Raw genomic sequence first — 15,843 nt, 5'->3', positions numbered from 1 at the left:
ACCCAGCTAAATCAGGCCCCAAACCATTACAAATCCCTACTTAACCTCTGTTTAGAAGGGTTAATATATAGAGCTCGAAGTAAGCTTCAGCCAAATTGTAATAACAGAGGTTAAAAGATACAAGTGCGTTAAGTCGCCTACTGTACAGTACTTTGAGCTGCACCATATATAACTGTTGTATCAACTGGACTAAATGCTTACAGTTTTGCACTATTAACAAACAATGGAATGACAATTAGCCCTGTGATAGACGTGTCAGCTGAGACATATGTGTTTAAGAAAATTGATGGAATTAATTTAATTAGATATTATTAATTGATAACTTTTTCTAAAAACTGGTTCAAGAACCACCCATGAACAGTGTTTGCAAGGATGCCACTTGTTTTAAGGATATAGTAAGTAATTTTCTGAATTATGTAACGGAAAAAAATAAAATTGTGTTCATTCATTAGTGTGAAATTATGTCTTCCAACAGCAACTTCCAACCACTTACGTAACTACACCTTATAAATATCACAAATAGCTTTTAAATCTTTTAAACTATAATGACCATCTAATAAATGCACAGCTATGTTTTCATCATCGTTTTTTCATTATGTCTTCCTCCACTTCCACTTCATCCTCTTCCTCCTCACTTCAACCCACCACATGAAATTCACCTTATGCCTGAAGTCAGGGAACATGCAAAAACATTACTATTTATTCCCGATATCGTTGCAGTTACTCCTAGATATTGTCAGGCTGGCTAAACAAGAAACAACAGTTGGTTAAAAGCTAACAATATGCAGGCTAATATTAGGCTTGAGTATCCTAAAAATCGCTTGATTACATTCCCACATCGTATGAGTTTATTTACTAAACATCACTAAGAGTCCAACAATGTTCAATTAACTTCAAAGAAAGTTTCACTAACAGCGGCTAACAACAGCTAAAACAGCAGCTAAAACAGTGGCTAACAGCGGCTAAAACAGCAGCTAACAGCAGCTAAAACAGCGGCTAAAACAGCAGCTCTTACTGACAGAAAAGTTCAGGATATCCTCAGTAACTCTCTTTAGCATCGCTGTCATCAGACAGTCATATTTAAAAGTGGGATAAACAGCGGTCTAACAACAGACACTCACTATAGATGAATGATGACTAAAGTTGTTTGGATTACAGCAACCACCAGAATTATGCACTTGAACTGGGAGGGGTAAGAAAACCGAATTCAGCTGATTGCAGTCTTCAAGCTTCTATCGGTGAGATTTTACACGGTGTACCTTTAAAGAGTGCACAAGTAGGCAGGTGGGGGGTGGGAGGTTTAAATTATACAACATTGATTCTGGAAACTACAGTTCATGTTTGGTTTCATAATCAGGCCAAAACTACATGACTGGGTTAATGACAATGTTTGGGTGGGTTAAGGTAAAATTTGACAAGCTGACTATCACATAGAGACACCTTACAGGTGAGAAACCAGCTGTGTCGACTAAAGGGCAGCATTTGAAGCCCTGAGACTGACCAAACATCTATCCATCTGTCCATCCAGACATCCTGTTAACTAGAGAGATGGACCCTATCCCAGCTGACTTTGGGTGAGAGGGTGGGGTACTCCCAGGTCACTAGTCCATCCCAGTGGGTATAATTCATAAAATGATTATTTCCTGTTTGAAAAACTGACATAAATAAACATAAATTATGACATCACCAGTGATTAGTGTGAATTATTAATTACTAGAGTTTAAATTTTAAAAATAAAATTTACTAAAGTTTAATTAAGTTTATTAGCAATAGTCCTTTTAAAGTTTTTCAGTCAGGTGCTTATGTTATAATGAAAGTGTTTCTGCTACTACTCACAGTGGACATTAGGAGACATAACAGTGCTGTAAGCAGGAAAAACACGTTAGACCTTATATAAAACTAAGATGGAGCTGCGGCACATACAGTGGGGCAAAAAAGTATTTAGTCAGCCACCGATTGTGCAAGTTCCCCCACTTAAAATGATGACAGAGGTCAGTAATTTGCACCAGAGGTACACTTCAACTGTGAGAGACAGAATGTGAAAAAAAAATCCATGAATCCACATGGTAGGATTTGTAAAGAATTTATTCGTAAATCAGGGTGGAAAATAAGTATTTGGTCACCTCAAACAAGGAAAATCTCTGGCTCTCACAGACCTGTAACGTCTTCTGTAAGAAGCTTTTCTGTCCCCCACTCGTTACCTGTATGAATGGCACCTGTTTGAACTCATCATCTGTATAAAAGACACCTGTCCACAGCCTCAAACAGTCAGACTCCAAACTCCGCCATGGCCAAGACCAAAGAGCTTTCGAAGGACACCAGGAAAAGTATTGTAGACCTGCACCAGACTGGGAAGAGTGAATCTACAATAGGCAAGCAGCTTGGTGTGAAAAAAATCAACTGTGGGAGCAATCATCAGAAAATGGAAGACATACAAGACCACTGATAATCTCCCTCGATCTCGGGCTCCACGCAAGATCTCATCCCGTGGGGTCAAAATGATCATGAGAACGGTGAGCAAAGATCCCAGAACCACACGGGGGGACCTGGTGAATGACCTGCAGAGAGCTGGGACCAAAGTAACAAAGGTCACCATCAGTAACACACTACAACGGCAGGGAATCAAATCCCGCAGTGCCAGACGTGTTGCGCTGCTGAAGCCAGTGCATGTCCAGGCCCGTCTGAAGTTTGCCAGAGAGCACATGGATGATACAGCAGAGGATTGGGAGAATGTCATGTGGTCAGATGAAACCAAAGTAGAACTTTTTGGTATAAACTCAACTCGTTGTGTTTGGAGGAAGAAGAATACTGAGTTGCATCCCAAGAACACCATACCTACTGTGAAGCATGGGGGTGGAAACATCATGCTATGGGTCTGTTTTTCTGCCAAGGGGACAGGACGACTGATCCGTGTTAAGGACAGAATGAATGGGGCCATGTATCGTGAGATTTTGAGCCAAAACCTCCTTCCATCAGTGAGAACTTTGAAGATGAAACGAGGCTGGGTCTTCCAACATGACAATGATCCAAAACACACCACCCGTGCAACTAAGGAGTGGCTCCGTAAGAAGCATTTGAAAGTCCTGGAGTGGCCTAGCCAGTCTCCAGACCTCAACCCCATAGAAAATCTGTGGCGGGAGTTGAAAGTCCGTGTTGCTCGGCGACAGCCCCAAAACATCACTGCTCTCGAGAAGATCTGCATGGAGGAATGGGCCAAAATACCAGCTACTGTGTGTGCAAATCTGGTAAAGACCTATAGTAAACGTTTGACCTCTGTTATTGCCAACAAACGTTATGTTACAAAGTATTGAGTTGTATTTTTGTTATTGACCAAATACTTATTTTCCACCCTGATTTACGAATAAATTCTTTACAAATCCTACCATGTGGATTCATGGATTTTTTTTTTTTCACATTCTGTCTCCCACAGTTGAAGTGTACCTCTGGTGCAAATTACTGACCTCTGTCATCATTTTAGGTGGGGGAACTTGCACAATCGGTGGCTGACTAAATACTTTTTTGCCCCACTGTACTTGACAGATTAAAGGGATATCATTCAGTTTCACTTGCTGGGCCCACGTCTTCATTTGAGGTTTGATAGCGTTTTAGTAGATAAAGGTGAATGGCTTGGGCATGAATTGAGCTGCGGTTTGGGGAAGGCCTTGAAGGGGACTGGCCGCGGCTCCCGGGCCTGGCAGATCCTCGTGTACTAAATATAAGTGAAGAAGTTAAAGAATTAAAAGGGGAGTGAGGGAGGGGCATGTAAACAAGAACGAACAGCTTGTAGAACTGGGGGAACCTATATAGATGAGAACCGGAAGGAGCATGTTTGGGGGCGTGGTCCCGCTTCTGAAATTCAGATACTTTATTTCCAATTATTTAGTACAACATTTGCCTTTTTTCCTCTCCTCCACAGCTCAAGACTGAAATACTGTTTGGAGACACGCAAAGAGTGGAACTTTTCAACTCAGGTTACTAAGTTACTGTCACGATCTGCGGGAGCAGACTGTGTGAGCTGTGAATTGTGGACCCAAACGCAGATACAAAGGGAGGCGGAGCTTGACTTAAGTTTCAAACGGAAAACAAGCCTTTATCATGGCTGATTACAAGAAGGCAAAACAAAGCAACAAGGACAGTAGCGAAACTAAACTAGAACGTAAACTGGGAAAACGAAAAACTATGAAAACTGTGACTCAACTCTAAGAACTATGAGAAGACGTGAGGGAGGTAACACAGACGACCTGGCAAAGACAGAATGAAAACACACAGACTAAATACACACAGGAGGTAATCAGGGGAAGTGGAAACATATGGAGAAACAGCTGACAAAAATGAACATCATGACGCCACAGGGAAAAGTAGCACTAAGCACGATGAACATATAAACAAGACTTTCAAAGTAAAACAGGAAACATGATGGGACACAGACATGACACGAACTTGATAACATGAGCCACGCAGAAACACACGAAGGGCGAAGGGGACTTAAACACAGGGGATGAAGACACAAGGGGAATCTGATGATAACTATAACAAGGCAACGTAGGCAAAATAGACATGAGCACATAAACAATGAATATCAAAATATAAGAAAATGAAAAAACACAGGGTTACGACCCAGGACTGTGACAGTTTGTGCTTCAGACAAACATTCTGTGCACAAAATGAGAACCGTGACCTTTGACTCTGACTTCCACTGACAGGAAGGGTATTGAACTGAACTGGAATGCGTACAAGAGTAAACTAGCTCTAGAGATTTATGTTTTTTAAATGCATCAGTGGTAAGATAAAATCTTTACAGTATATGAATAAGAGATAACGTTTATATTCCTTAGTATTACTACTTTGATAGACAAGTCTTTGGAATAGGTTGCTTATTTTCCTTTTCCTTGAATATGAAGGGAAAGCATAACAATAATATGAATTCCTGGTATGAAATTAAAACATGATTTCTTACCACAGAGACACCATGGACTGACTGATGCTACAGTAAGGATGCAATCAGTCTTATTCATGACGTCAAAGATGGAATGTATTGACTGGCTGACACCTGATTTTAAATAAATGGCCCATGCAGGCCTCATACATCAGCAAATTGATCCACTGGTGTAGGTGGAACTACCTCAGCGTGTGTGGTCTCCCATATGCTATATATGAATCAGTGAGACTTGTGGACAAACCTAATTTGAGACAACCCCGCTAACCTCCGCCTCTTAAACTTCCCACATCTGGGTAGAAAGTCACACTGGGGGGGGGGGACAGTTTAAACAAAAAATGAGAAAATGGAGGAGGAATTCAAAGCCAGAAGAAGAACTAGAAAAGAACAGGCAGTGTGGGGGATGGTGAGAGATGAAGAAAAGACTGAGAGGCAGTGAGAGAAAAAGACACATAATCCCTGTGCTCCAAGTGATAAGGACATTCATTAAAAAGTTTGGCAAAGGCAAAGCTCTCACTAACACATCTCATCTCTCCCTCTTTTGCTCGCCTCCCCTTAGACCTCCAGCATAGTGTGCGTCTGCATGCGTGCGTGTGTCAGAACACCTCAGAGAGCATGGCGTACTGCCCCCTCCTGACCATGCCGATGGTGAGCAGGTCATAGACTGAGGTGGCGTCCTGCAGACTGGTCTTGTGAGCCTCAGCCTGATCCGGCAGACGACTGATCACCGCGTCACCGCTGGCCTGGATAAAGAGAGACGCGGGATGAGGAAGACGAGGAAGCAAGGAAAGGTGGATGTGTGTGTGCGTGTTTACATATCTTTGTGGGGACCAAAACTGGAATTTTACCAAGCTTATGGGGACCAGCAGCCCTAATGGGGACAAAATCCCGGTCCCCACGAGTTTGACTCAAAATGTGGTTTTAGTGTCGGGGTTACAGTTAGGTCACGGTTAGGTTTAGGCTTTCATTTTGGATGGTTAGCATTATGTCAATGAGGTGTCCCCACAAATATATGAAAACGAATGTGTGCGTGTGTGTGTGTTGTGGTTTGTGTGTGTGTGTGAGAGAGCATCTCACCATGGATTCTGTGATGAGTAGCAGCAAAATGGCCTCCTCCACCACGTCCTGAGGACAGAAGCAACTGCCAGGACACAGAAAGCCGGAAATAGTACCAAGAATGGGAATTTTATCCCTCTCTCACTCACACACACACACATCCAGAAGTACACTGGTGTGAGTGTCATGTTTCTGTCTCACCTGTGGAGCTGTAACATAATACAGACCACCCTGGATATATCACTATACAGTAGTATCTCAGATGTCTCTCGCTCTCTCTCTCTCTCTCAAACACACACTCTTTGGGTCTTACACTTTTCCTTCTATTCATCACTTTCTTTGCCCCTCTCATCAACTCCGTGTCCTTTTAAAGGACACGTTTACCAGACACCACAGAGGCCTTTTCAGGAGGCAACTGATAACAAAAGCCACGAACAATGCCGAAGCACAGCCTGTTTCTCCTGTTCCTCCTCTCTCCTTCAAATCTCAGACATGGATTTAGATCTTCACTTATGATAGTGTGGGCTAGCTTAGTCATGTTGCGGTGACTAAGTATGGCTTGAAGGGCCCGAGCAACAAGCGCAGGATTCCTTTGCAAAGAGGGCAGAAACTAGACAACTATGTGGTGATCATTGTTGTGTGCTGTTGCACATAACCAGTTTGTCCTGTCGGGGCTGGCCAAGGGTTTCTTCTGCCTTCTGCCGTTACGCTACGCTGACATGTTATGTTATATAAGCACTATGTTCAAAGAACCGCCCTATAGCACAGATAAAACAGCAACCTGCTTTCTGGTGTCAGAAATGAACTAATGAATGAACTGAAGTCTGGCTTCGCTCTGAGCCCTTTAACCTCCTCTAAAGCAGGTTTTCAGCCAGTGTTAATTAAGCCTGGGATGTGATGACCTCTAGTGGCATTCTAGTGGTTTCTCCAGGACAGAGATGAAACACAGGCGCAGTGAAAACCACCCGAATCAGCTTCAGACATCACAGATGACCTGAAAGACCGTGTGATTTGTTTTGTTTCTCCAGACAAAACCTGTTTAAAAGTTCAACCTTCAGCTAAACTATTGACAAGTAATAGTTCTTCTTTAACTCCGATGCTTATGTTTTGTTACAAATCAGGTTAATTTTGTTAGGAAACAAAAAAAGCAAATTTATCTCACAATCTATAAAGAATATAGACCGTCCCTCCCAGCCCCAGAAAAGAGAAAATAGAGCAGCCTCTGGGAAAGTAACAAAGGAGGGAACCCATGACTGATGGACATGTTGTGTTTACAGAAGAGACAAAAATAGCAAAATCCCATCACAGGCATCACATTATTAAGAACAATATTGTTTTTTGGGGGCCATCTTAATGGTGTCCAACCAAAAAACTATTTTCTTGTTTCACATTTGTCTCTAATAGACTGGCAGCCAGCCCAGCATGTACCCCACCTCCCTCCAAATGACAGCTGGGATAGACTCCAGCCCTCCCAGATCCTGAAATTGGATCAGTGGTTAAGAAAATGGATGGAAGGGAAATTCATCTTAGTGTTGCTAAGTCAGTGGACATGGGAGTTAATGTAGGTTGTCATGCAGCAGGTCAACACTCGGGTCAAACTGCAGTAAGCACCAAGGTCTTAACAGGAGGGTAATTTAGACAAAAGAGATACTCGTGGGCTCAAAGTACTAAAGCGACACTCCTTAGTGAGATAATCTTTGTCCACTATTGTCAGCTGATACGGTGAAGTAACTAACACCATCATAGCAGTCATGTATAGCTTTATAAGCTAAATACTTAGCATGACTCAAGTAATTGCATTTAGCACGATTAGACTAGAGCAGACTGAAACAGAAAACCAAAAATACTGAAATGAAAACAAAAAAAACAGAGAGTGTACAAACCATTCTGTGCTGTAGCGATGTGGTGGTTTAACAGTGGGGTAGATGGCGTCTTTGGAGGCGGCGGCTCCTTCTCTGTGAAGCCAGGCTGAGGGTGGGGGGCCCAGCGGGGGCCAGTAGCTGTCCTCGCTCACAGAGCTCAGCAACACTTTTGCTAGTTTTCTCGCTGCAGACTAGGATGGAGCCACATGCAGATGCTGTATTAGTGCAGGTGTGGAATACTGATACTTTGAGTCCTGTATTTATGCTGTTTTTCAGCTTTCATGGTTTAACTTTGTATGATTCTCAGTTCTCAATCTTTATTCATCTCAAGCAGCCAGTATACGATAAATAAGTCTGTCTGAAACAAACTATTTTAACTCCCTTCCCCCTCCTGTTAAGTGCGCTTTCTCCTGATTGGCTGCCCCTCGCAAAGGCTTCTTAACCACAGTTTGTAACTGAATTGATTGTATTTTAGGAGCTCCGCTCTCACTGGCATCATACAGATTCAAGAACAGTCCTGAACTTTCAGTTTACAGGGATTACTCATATCTGACTATATGTGATCATGTTTAATATGATCATCCACTCACCGCTGTAACAGTTTATACACATGACAGAAAAATGCAGAATCTGTCCACTTGAAAATTTGAATGATAATAATAATAAGAATAGAAATAACTTTCTTTTTTCTTTTTTTTTTACTGATCGTTTTACAGAAAACATTCCCGTATAAAGATGTGTTTTCAGTGTTTTTCTCTAAAGCCAAAACACTGGACTTCATCAGATTTGGTGCAGAGTTGGAACAGTCCCAAAGAAAGAAAATATTACATTTGAATGTGGACAGGTCACTGGCTTTGGTGGAAGGCGCGTTCGCCTACAGTCTCTCTAGATTACAAATTGTGCTGAACCAATCACCTGCACATCATATGGCAGCAGGTCAGTTAGTACTTGTTCTTGTGTTATTATGTATGTGTATGTATAATATTACACATACAAACTGCATGAAAGCTGGTGAAAGCATACGACTGGTGTCGAGTAAATGGACTTGAAGTATGTCACAATGGTTAAGTATTAGAATACAGTGCAGTGTGTGTGTGTGTGTGTGGGTGTGTGTGTGTGTGTGGGTGTGTGTGTGTGTGTGCGTATGTGTGTGTGCATGCGTGTGTGTGAGAGGTGGCCCACCTTTCTGAAGTTCTGAGACCCTCGTGACTCCACCACCCTCAGCACTCTACGCAGCTGGTGAGCACCCTGTGCAAGATGACTAACACACACACACACACACACACACACACACACACACACACACACACACACACGCGCACACACACAGTAAGCATATATCAGTGTGACATGTAGGTGTGAAAGTGTAACATTAAACAAAAATAAATGTGCAGAAGAAGAAGAATTTAGGCGATCTAGTATCACAGTGTTACAGAGATAAAGTCCTGCAGGACGTTTGTTGCCATGTAATCAAAGCAAAAGTTTTTCTTTGACTGAGACAACACACTCGAACTCTTCTTTACTCACAGCGACCTCATTTATGGGCAGTGGATGAATGAGTAAGACATAATATTATACTTTCTACAGAGATGGTGTTCCTATGTGACCATTCAAACGCACCTTGCTTTTCTATGTCTAAGAGCAACACTGCCACCTATTGATCACGAGTAAAAATGCATCTGTGGTGCACTAAGGTCAAGTGGTGCTGGAAAGCTTAGGCTTGATTTCTTCTTCTCCTCTTCACTTTAACACAAGCTAAACGACAGAGCACACAGCTCTCTGCTCCGCAGAGCGAGTCTTGTGATCAAAGGAGGAATCAGCAATAAAACTCTGCAGTGCACAAAACAAGAATCCAATCTGCAGCTACACATGTAACAAATTCTATTTAATAATTATGTAAATATAATCAGAACAAAATTGAAATCATCTGACTTGTACTCTTATCAAAGACGTTGGAATTATACTGTCACATGTGAGCATGTGTAAAGATGTTTGCTGGTCTATTTTTTGCTTTTGAAAAATAATATGGTTGTTATGGTTGCTACCCTCACCCCCTATGCAGCAGACAAAGGTAAGCACTCTGTAATGCAGCCTGCAGGAAGTAGCCCAGTTCAATATCACTGGGTGAGTGAAGTAAAATGGTTTTGGCTGACTTGATGTGGGGTGTTGTTACAACCTGAAAACACAGAGATAAAACAGACAAGATTATTAACCCCCTATGAAATTTAAAGTTTCTGTCAAAAGATTATTACAACAACTCAGTAAACAGTAAAATGGAGTAAAATGCCAAACCAAACACAGCCATAACAGGGTCACACACGCTCATGCTCTCACACGGGCATAAAAAGCCCACCTTATCGAGCTCCTGCAGGTAGGACAGAGCTGCGTCACAGGCCCTGAGGTAACAGGACAGGGACTCCTCCTCTCTCTCAGAAAGACGAACACGGGACACGGCAGACAGCGTCTGGTGATCCAGAGACAGACCTGAAACGCACGGAGAGAGACCGTGGCTTTTTTACGAGCACCTGCTCTCAGCGACTAACTAAGCAAACAAACTAACAAAAGCTACCATTAAAAATGTAACTGCTTTAGTTTTCAGCTGGTCAGGTTAAGCTGAAAATGTAATACAGGAGCTGTGGGTGACTGGAAGAGGTCAGTTTACCTGATAAAATCATTAGTATTACTAATAACAACATTTCAAACAGGGTTTTTCGAAATGTGGCAGCTAGGGGTAAATGTTGTGACGTATATGTGAAATACGGAGGCTGAGCCTCACAAAATAGACTGAAAGTGGCGATAATCAAACTTTACTGCTTCAACTGTTTGTCCATTCATCGTTACTCGGTCTGCACTTGCAATGCTCAGTTGCTCTGACAGACTTCACCGAGATAGATCTGAAAATACAAGTAAGTTTAGTCTGTTAAAATGAGACTCGGATGTGCGTTGGACAGCTCTGACAATATTTACTAGTCCCAGAGGATGAATCCTGATCTTAGATGATCCCATGACTTTTCCTCGAGCATCTCTCAAGGTTAGTATTTGTGATTTCAAGTGAAGTATCTCAGCAGTTCTTGGATGGAAAATTGGTACAAATGTTAGCGTCTCCTTCAGGATGAGCATCTAATAACTATGGTTATCCTGTCTGCATGGCCATTTTCAGTTATACAAACGAAGGCATCACCTTTAGGGCTTTGATTGTCTTCCTGTGGAGGGTTAGGGCTAGTTCCTTTCTGCATTTCTATGCTCATGAACATCCTTCCTGCCTACATTTTCCCCTAATCCCCCTTAGTCAGTTGTGGTAGATGGCTGGTTCACCCAGAGGTTTCTTCCTTTCTTCCATTTGGTTTTGTGGAGGGGCTTTCACCTTAAAATTTAAAGCTTTGTGCTGTATACATAAAAATTGAACTGAACACTGTCCTTTTGTTTTTGTTTGTTTGTTTTTTCTACTTATAATTGCATTTCTGATGCACAAGTACAGAAGCGGCCGTTAACAGGCTGGTGCTGTTCAGATGATGTCTGCTAGTGCACTTATTTGTACAAACAAGTGGGAGGGGGGGGGGGGGACTTCTCGAGACCGCAGGAGGCCTGTGACGGGCAGCAGTCTCAAGCCAGACGCCAAGCTAAATCAAATAAGGAGACGTCATCATCCAAGTATTCACATCTGACTTCATTTCCAAAGCAACCCTGGGAAAAGTGCAGGAAGGAGACAAGCAGCTCCCGGAGGATCTGATCTACGTTAAAAGTGTTTGCAAAGACAATCCTTCAGTGGGCTTCAAAGCAATCAAAAGAAATCTGACAGTTATTGTAACAAATTCTCTCCAGTTTGATGAGCGTGAGGTCACATCCGATCATCAGGAAACAGGGAGTGTAGCCGCGTAATGATGATGATTATGATGAGTGAAACAAGATTATCCAGGCCTCCAGTGTAATGTTCTGTGAATGTGATCTGTGACCTTTAATGATGCTGGTATTCAGTGAGTCACATTAGAGCAAAAAAAACAAAACAAAACATTTAAGGCTGTATCTGACTGGAAAGAGCATATTTTTAAAATGACTCCAAAATAAAAAGTGATGGAGGGGGAGGGGGGGTTCATGTTTGGGCTTGAGACAGCTTGTGATTGTGACTAACTGTAAATCCTCCCTTCACGTATGACTCATGATTGTTGTGCTTTTAAAAGAAGCATCTGTAGAAAAACGTGTCAAGACAAAGACCAGAGGTGGGAAATCAGCTTCCAGACGAGCTTTACGTTGTTAGCTTATTCCCAATCTGCTCCCTCGAGGTGTCTGCGGGACAGAACAGCGATGCATAGAAAGAAAATGCACCGCTTCATCAGGATCTTTAAGGTTAAAACACAATAGTAGCTCCGTGCCCAATCAAGCTGATGTTTTCCAGTCGTGCAACGTTTGAATGGCCTGTTGCCTCCCTTCCATTTCCACTTCCAAACCCCATAAAAGGTCATTGTGATTTTAAGGCTGTAACAGCTCCTATCAGAGGGATTAATTAAGGGATCATTAAGGAAATGTATGACGAGAGTAGTTCAACCTTGCTGCTGGTGTTTTTCAAGGAAACCTGCCAGTTCTTAGAGCTGCTTTTGCTTACTGAAGGTGCAGGCTGACAAGCAGGAGATGTGCTGTAAATGTAAACTGTGCAGCGGTGTAGCAGACATCCAGAAGCCATACTGAAACACTGTCAGCTGTGTTATGAAGTGCATTATATTTCATGTAGATAGGGTTAGAGTGAGACCACTGCACAGATGCGACATTGGTGGAACGTCCTGAAAACATTGAGATTGCAATATATAATGTATGCTTTCCACCTCGCAAGTATTCTTTAAAACCACCACGGGTCTGTCTCAGCACTCATACCTGGCAGTATTAACAAGCAGTCAAATTTCTCCTGCGTGACATTTTTATACTAACTGTGCCTCCAAGGATTTTAGAGGTTTATGGAGCTCACTGGGACAGGCTTCATTAATAAGGACATATCGTCACTCTTTCACACAAAGACTGTGGGCACAGCCAGGCTCCAGTGACACTTACAATCAGTTGGCATTAAAATCACACATTCAGGAGTGGAGAGAGGAGTTCCTGGAGTTAGTGGAGCGTTAAAGTGTAGAGTCTACTGTTTGTAAGAGGAAAAAGTTTTAATGGCTTCTGTCAGGTATATTTTTAAGTAATGATCCTGTTTCTAAATTAAAAGAAATGTTATTGCTGCTGAGTGCGAAAAAATCAATTAAGGTCTAAAGAGATTTTATTATTATTACGTGTCCTTGGTAGCTAGCGGTCTTCTGCTGTCGGTGCGCTGCTGCCACCAGCTGTCAGTCAGTGACATAGTGTAGAACCAGTAGCACGGCTGCAGTTAGCGGTACACGCTGATCGGCCACAAGTCAAAATCACAGGAAGGTGAGGTGAATCACATGCACTCGCTGTCGCCTTACAGTGAAATGCATTGGGAAACCTCGTGTCCTTGGGTTCATATGCATCGTTACTTAGACACATACCTAAATGCTTTTGAGGGGCATCTGCAGAATGAAGTGGAACACACCTGAGCTACCTGCCCTGTAACCCCCCTCATCCCAAAGGAGCTACTGCCAACGTCCTTTAAAATTAAATAAAAATGATCAGGAAAACCTCAAGTCCTGGTCCAAACTAAGCTAGTTTCTCCCCCATGACATTTCCCACGAGCCCTCCTGCTTCCTGCTGTCCCCTCGTTGTCCTCTGGTGCTGGTGAGTGCGCCGTGTTGTCAGTGATTTTGCTTTTTCATCGACCTTTCAGCCTTGCAGCTTAAAAACAGCCACTACCGTGTGAGTACGAAGATTAAAGCTCACTCCTCTTAACTTAAATGCATTCAAGACACTGTAGGATTTTCTTTCTCTTTGGTGTACCTGCAAAAAAGTGGATGTGCAAATCTCTTTCTTAATGCTGCCCATTGCAACGACTGTCGATCATGGCAGCTTAAAGAAACAAAGTCACGCAGTAGACAGCCATACAGGACAGGAAGTGCAGAAAGATTATGTAACCAACTATATTCAGTTAAAACTGAGCAGAGAGCATGCGCAGAAAACTACACACTCCCTACTGCACATGCAACAGATTGGATTCTCTGCAGTGTTTATCTTTGTTTTCTCTTCAAAATTAGTTTTTCTTTTCTTTGCTATCAAGAACCAACCAATTAAACTCTTAGAAATAGGAAAGAAAAACATTTTTTACCTTTAATCACGAACGCCTCAGCCAGCAGGCGGAGGTGGTAGGTCGGCTGGTCATCCTGCGTCAGCTCCTCCAGCCCCACCCTGGCACACATTCCCTGGGCGTCCCGGTAGCGTCCCTGCACGTAGTGCACTTTGGCCATCAGCAGCAGAGCCTCGTTCAAGTACCGGGGCTGTAGGACAGCAATATAAAGAAATGCTGAATAGGAAGAAGCCACGGAAAAGGATGGAATTTATAGAAGCTGTCGGTGCTCTGTGAAACAATGGCTTTAGGGCTTTGTTTGATTAAATGAAGGAAGTCGTTTTTTAAAAAGCAGAGCAAAGTCTAAAACTCAGATGTCAGAAGTAAGTTAGATGAGACTAACTGTTAGACGGCCTCGGCTAAGGATGGTATTGAGGAGTCTTTTGGCCTTGCACAGTTTGGGCTGGGTTTTGTCCACCAAAGGTTTGGACCTGCGTAGCAGATCCATGTTTTCCAGCACGCACTCCTCCAGCAGCACCTCTGCCATCAGCAGCGTCCCGTAATCATCTAAAGGAGGGGGCGGCATCAAAAAGGTTCACAGTGAGCGGAGTATGCTGAAGGTCTGAGCTAAAGGTCACAGGTCATTTGTTTCTGTAGCCAAAGCAAACCTCCCTCAGTCCATTCAAAACAGCAATTCCCAGGGAGAGCAGTTTAAACATGCCTGAGTCCTTAAGTCTGTTTAGAAACTACAGTTTCCATTTCTCCTAATATTTTTCCTAAAGAACTTTAATCTCGGTATCAGCAGATAAACACTCCCATCCACCTGCAGCGATTTAAAGTTTACATGTGTAGTAAAACAACCCGCTTCAGATGGAGCCTTGCACTCAGTTACAGTCCAGTAGTAAACCTCAGTGTCTGTGTACACACACTCGATTAAAGCTTTCCTGTTTGGCTTTTTCACCGTGCGTATGTGTGTTTACCACTGCCAGCTCTGTGCGCAGTGTTTATGCCCTGATATACTTGACATATTTGCAAGTTTGGTTTATCAGCACAGTCAAGGCTGAAAATATCTGCGAGGGGAAGGTGGGGGCTAAACACCAGGACGTGTCTCAGCCCGTGGCCACATTAGGAGCAATGTAATAACTGCACCGTCAAGTTGGAGCCTAGACTTTGGCAAGAATCGGTGTTGTAAGGACTGAGATAAAAAAACAAAAACATTCTGGTTTCACTTCAAGACTTATCAAGTAGAAAGATCAAATTTACTCTGTAGTTTGCTCACACTCAGTTCTCTTGAATATCATCATTGCTCTGATTATCTGATTTTCTCTATTTTCATTTTAGGAGCAGCCTTATCATTTCCTACTAATCACCTCCCCTTTAGTCAACAATTTCCTTGGATTTCAATAAACATTTGAACCTCCTGTGAATAGGATCAAAGCGTTTCTTGCTATTACTGATGAGCTTTACTTTGTTTGAAGCGTGAGTAATAATGCTGGTTTCAATATTTTCATAGTAGCACATGGATCTCTTTATGAAAGAGGTCACTCATAGTGATAAACACAAAGAAAGTTTGCTTTTTTAGTTCTAATTCCCAGATGTTTTCAACCCATTGCTTGTTCTTTTATGAAAAACTCACAGCATTGATTTGGTCTCTTCTGTTCCTACTTTGTCCCTGTCAGACATCTCCCTCTGGGAGCCAGCATTCTTTCTTGTTTTTATTTATTTATTTATTTATTTTTGCTAAAAAAATTTAAAAAAAAAAAAAAAAGGAAAAAAGAAGCTCATTCAAGATTGTTTGAAACACTGAAGTTACTAAATTA

The 15,843-nt window shown here is 42.4% G+C and overlaps 1 protein-coding gene across 2 annotated transcripts in view; it reads right to left on the bottom strand.

Annotated features, from left to right (window-relative positions):
- The window catches only part of ttc7a (tetratricopeptide repeat domain 7A), a 68,251-nt gene that overhangs the window by 48,355 nt on the left and 4,053 nt on the right, over positions 1-15,843 (bottom strand). For both annotated transcript variants that reach the window (XM_085428920.1, XM_085428919.1), the window contains 8 exons: positions 14,427-14,590; positions 14,066-14,234; positions 10,208-10,338; positions 9,906-10,030; positions 9,037-9,115; positions 7,876-8,045; positions 6,014-6,077; positions 5,542-5,679 (listed from right to left, as the gene is read on the bottom strand). In XM_085428920.1, coding sequence (XP_085285046.1) covers positions 5,542-5,679; positions 6,014-6,077; positions 7,876-8,045; positions 9,037-9,115; positions 9,906-10,030; positions 10,208-10,338; positions 14,066-14,234; positions 14,427-14,590 — 1,040 coding nt within the window. The remainder of the gene's footprint in view (positions 1-5,541; positions 5,680-6,013; positions 6,078-7,875; positions 8,046-9,036; positions 9,116-9,905; positions 10,031-10,207; positions 10,339-14,065; positions 14,235-14,426; positions 14,591-15,843) is intronic.

Source organism: Rhamphochromis longiceps, linkage group LG13, assembly GCF_057381845.1.
Source record: "Rhamphochromis longiceps isolate RC_006_pf linkage group LG13, R_longiceps_female_GT1.1, whole genome shotgun sequence".
NCBI lineage: Eukaryota > Metazoa > Chordata > Actinopteri > Cichliformes > Cichlidae > Rhamphochromis > Rhamphochromis longiceps.
This window is presented reverse-complemented; position numbering and strand designations above follow the sequence as displayed.